Source organism: Anopheles bellator, chromosome 1 (assembly GCF_943735745.2).
Source record: "Anopheles bellator chromosome 1, idAnoBellAS_SP24_06.2, whole genome shotgun sequence".
Taxonomy (NCBI): domain Eukaryota; kingdom Metazoa; phylum Arthropoda; class Insecta; order Diptera; family Culicidae; genus Anopheles; species Anopheles bellator.
The window spans coordinates 6628030-6631191 of NC_071285.1; the positions used below are offsets into that span (position 1 = coordinate 6628030).

General features: G+C 46.6%; 1 protein-coding gene across 1 annotated transcript; it reads left to right on the plus strand.

Moving 5' to 3' along the window:
* Positions 1-1962: 1962 nt before the first annotated feature.
* LOC131215397 (uncharacterized) lies at positions 1963-2451 on the plus strand. The gene is made up of 3 exons (XM_058209789.1): positions 1963-2030; positions 2090-2361; positions 2445-2451. Exons 1-3 carry the CDS (start codon positions 2004-2006, stop codon positions 2449-2451), a joined length of 306 nt encoding a protein of 101 aa, XP_058065772.1. The 5' UTR covers positions 1963-2003.
* The last annotated feature ends 711 nt before the right edge of the window (positions 2452-3162 follow it).

Consider the following 3162-nt stretch of genomic DNA (forward strand, 5'->3'; position numbering starts at 1 on the left):
TGGGTTTTGTGCCCTCCAGCAATACCTTCGACACCTGACGGCCGACACCGGTGTCTGGCGGCCGGTGACCCGGTATAATTTATTAATTTCAATTTCGCAAAACATCCCCACGTGTTAGCGGAGGTTAGGCCGGCGGGGAAGCATTCCAGAACTAGGCTTATGATCGGGGGGGTATCGGGCGGCCGGCATACAAAATGCCGTTGCGTGGGACTCCCCTGGCCGACGGTCAACGTTCGAGCATTGATTGGTTCGATTGGAGTCCTGAGCAGCTGGCGAAATGGGGTCTGGTGTTTTGGAAGAAATCTGAAGCCGCTCCGAAGCCCTGAACCTACCCCAAAGGGGAACGGCTGGCCGGAGAAAACCTGTTTCCGCCGCTGGAATGCCTCAATCTGGTTGGTGTGCCGAGCTATTGCATCATCAGTCACCCCTCTCGGCACCTGCGCCTCGGTTGGTGGCTGCATCTCGATGCACCTAACCGGTGGTGGGGTTGGCAGGGCGGCCGAAGACAACTGTGAATAATTTATGGGAATTATTTATGTTCTTGCGAAACTTTCCAGCCCACAAGCACCGAAACCGGGGCGCGCAACGGATTGGGATCACTCTCGTTGACTGGGACACCGCACGGGCCGATAAATCCGACAAACCCGAAGCAATGCTCCCGGTACACCTGTCAGCGGTACCGGTCCCATGGTGGTTGCGGAGCCGGCCTGCGGTCCAGTTCGGAGGACATTATTTATGACAAACGGTAGGCTGACTGGTTGGCGGGCTGGTGCTGGTGCCGACGTAACGGCGCGAGGTGCGACGAGTCAGACACTCGTTTGCACACACTTATGGATAAACGATAAGCAGTCAATCGGGCCCGGTAGTCGTCCCTTGCGAGGGAACCGGCTCTTATGGGTTCGGGAAATGACTTCCTACGCAGGAGCTTTCCCCGCGCAAGAGCAGGAGAACCCCAAACCTTTAATCGCTTTCCACAATCTGTCATTGCGTCGCCGAGTGGGGTCACCAGCCATGTTTATTAAGCGGTCGGAGCATGATGTGCCAACGGGCTTTCATGGTTGACAGTTTGATATTGGTCGTGATTTTAAATAATTACTTAAAAAGAAAAGTGTTGATGTTCATCCTTGGTTTTACGAAATTTTATATCCTTATGCGTTACTATCGCTTTAAGCTTCACCTATTCAGGGTCAAAACTTCGCACTAACGACGACATAACTGAGGAGATTTGGCCCAGGGTACTAGCAGCCAAAAGGACATTACACAGGATTAGGAAACTTGAAAAATGAAACATGAAAAGTGAAAGCCAAGCCAAAGAACAAACACTAACACCTTCTCATACACATTTTGTACAAATAAAGATTGGTTTTGTAGGAACTCTAGAACGTCACTAGGCATTAAGCATTAGTTGACAGTGATTCTCCTCCTTTCCTCCCTCCTCTGGCCGTCGGAACCGGAACCGGAACCGTTGATTTGATTAAGCGCAAGGACAGAACAGATTTTGTATGAATATATGAATGTATGAATGATAATTATGATATGTTTCTCGAATCAAAACAATTGTTTTAGTTGCGTAAACATTGAGCATCACTGTACGTCCTAGATGCCTAGCCACCAGCACACCTGGCGGACCTACCGGGAACTGGGGCTAGAGCGGTAGATCACATATCTAGCCCCAGGACCCGACGGGCAGGTGCAAAAAAGTATAAACGATCGCGACAGAACTGAGATCAAAAGAGAATTAATAATTTTTGAGCCCCTCGCTTCAAGAAACAAAAGAGGAGATGCAAAAAAGTATTCTTGCCGAATATTAGATAAGTCGTTTCGGTTCAATTACTAGACAGGGTCTGCTACGATGATTTCCATGGCTAGGAGTACAACCCTGGAACGCGGTCAAGTAATCCTGTCTTTTTGACATTCTTTCTGACAGCGCGGATTTTAATACACTCCTTGCCTTCGGTTGATTCAGTTGTAAACAATTTTACGCAGTTAACATCGTGAAAAAAATGAATGTGAACGATCTGCCCGATGAAGTAAGTGATTTACAATGAAAAGTAAATGTAGCTAACTAACAAGCGTTTGTTTTGGGTAGATGTTATGCAGCATTTTTGATGAGCTCGATGTGTACGAGCTGAAACTAGCGTCCCTCGTGTGCCGGCGGTGGGCGGATCTTACCTTTTCGGGCCGAAGGATGGACCGTGTGATGCTGGTGAAGTGTGATTGCAATTGTGCATTTGTTATTAACACCAAAAGGAACTATCGCAACGTCCGTCAACCATGCGAGACGGTGACGGTGACCATGACAGATGATCAGATGGAAAGCTTACTACGGTTGCTGCACACGCTAAAGCCACACGTCCGAATGTTGGACATTCAAACTGGTGTATCTTCCCAGCAACTGGTATCGATTCTGCTGGAAATTCCTGCACTACAACATTTGTCGATAGATGGTAACAACATTGAACAAAAATATCGCAAAAATAATGCAACTTTCCGTGTTTTACCGGAGTTAAAGAGCCCAAATCGGCGACAGCTATCTAGTTTCTTCCGTACGAATATTCCAAATTTGCAGAGTCTTACAATGAACTGCTCGACTGGTCTGGAACTGGACGCATGGAAAGCCCTGAGTGGAGAGTTGAAACTCGTTAATGTGAATGATTTGGACGAAACATATTTGCGCCGCTTTCTCGAGCTTACGTTTCCACGTCTAGAGGATTTGACCATTAATGTTTTTGAATTTAGCATGAATGAAAAGATGGATTTAGGGAGATGTGCTGATTTTTTTCGAAGACACCCCTTGCTTCGACGACTCTCTTTGTACGATGGTTTTCCGGCAAAACTTATTCAAACCATTAGTCATCACTGTCCTGAGCTAACACATCTATGCAACGTTATTGTGGATGTTCCGGAAGACGGCATTTTGGAGTCGCTGGTGCGACTTACTAAGCTCAAGGTAAGCGTATAACAGGTAAAAATGAATATTTTACTCAATATGTTATTGTTACAGTATCTTACATTAGTGGAATTGTATAGAAAAGTGGATAGAAAAATTTTTCGTGGAGCTTTGAAGTCGCTCGAATCTGTTCAGCTGGAAGCGCGTTATCTTCAAGTCCTGCTCGAGAATCTTTGCGAAGTTGTGCCACGATTAAGCTGTCTCAAAATCAC

Coding starts and splice junctions, on each gene's coding strand:
- LOC131215397 (XM_058209789.1), top strand. CDS start 2,004: ATGAATGTGAACGATCTGCCCGATGAA. Junction 2,031..2,089: donor TGAACGATCTGCCCGATGAA/GTAAGTGATTTA, acceptor TGTTTTGGGTAG/ATGTTATGCAGCATTTTTGA.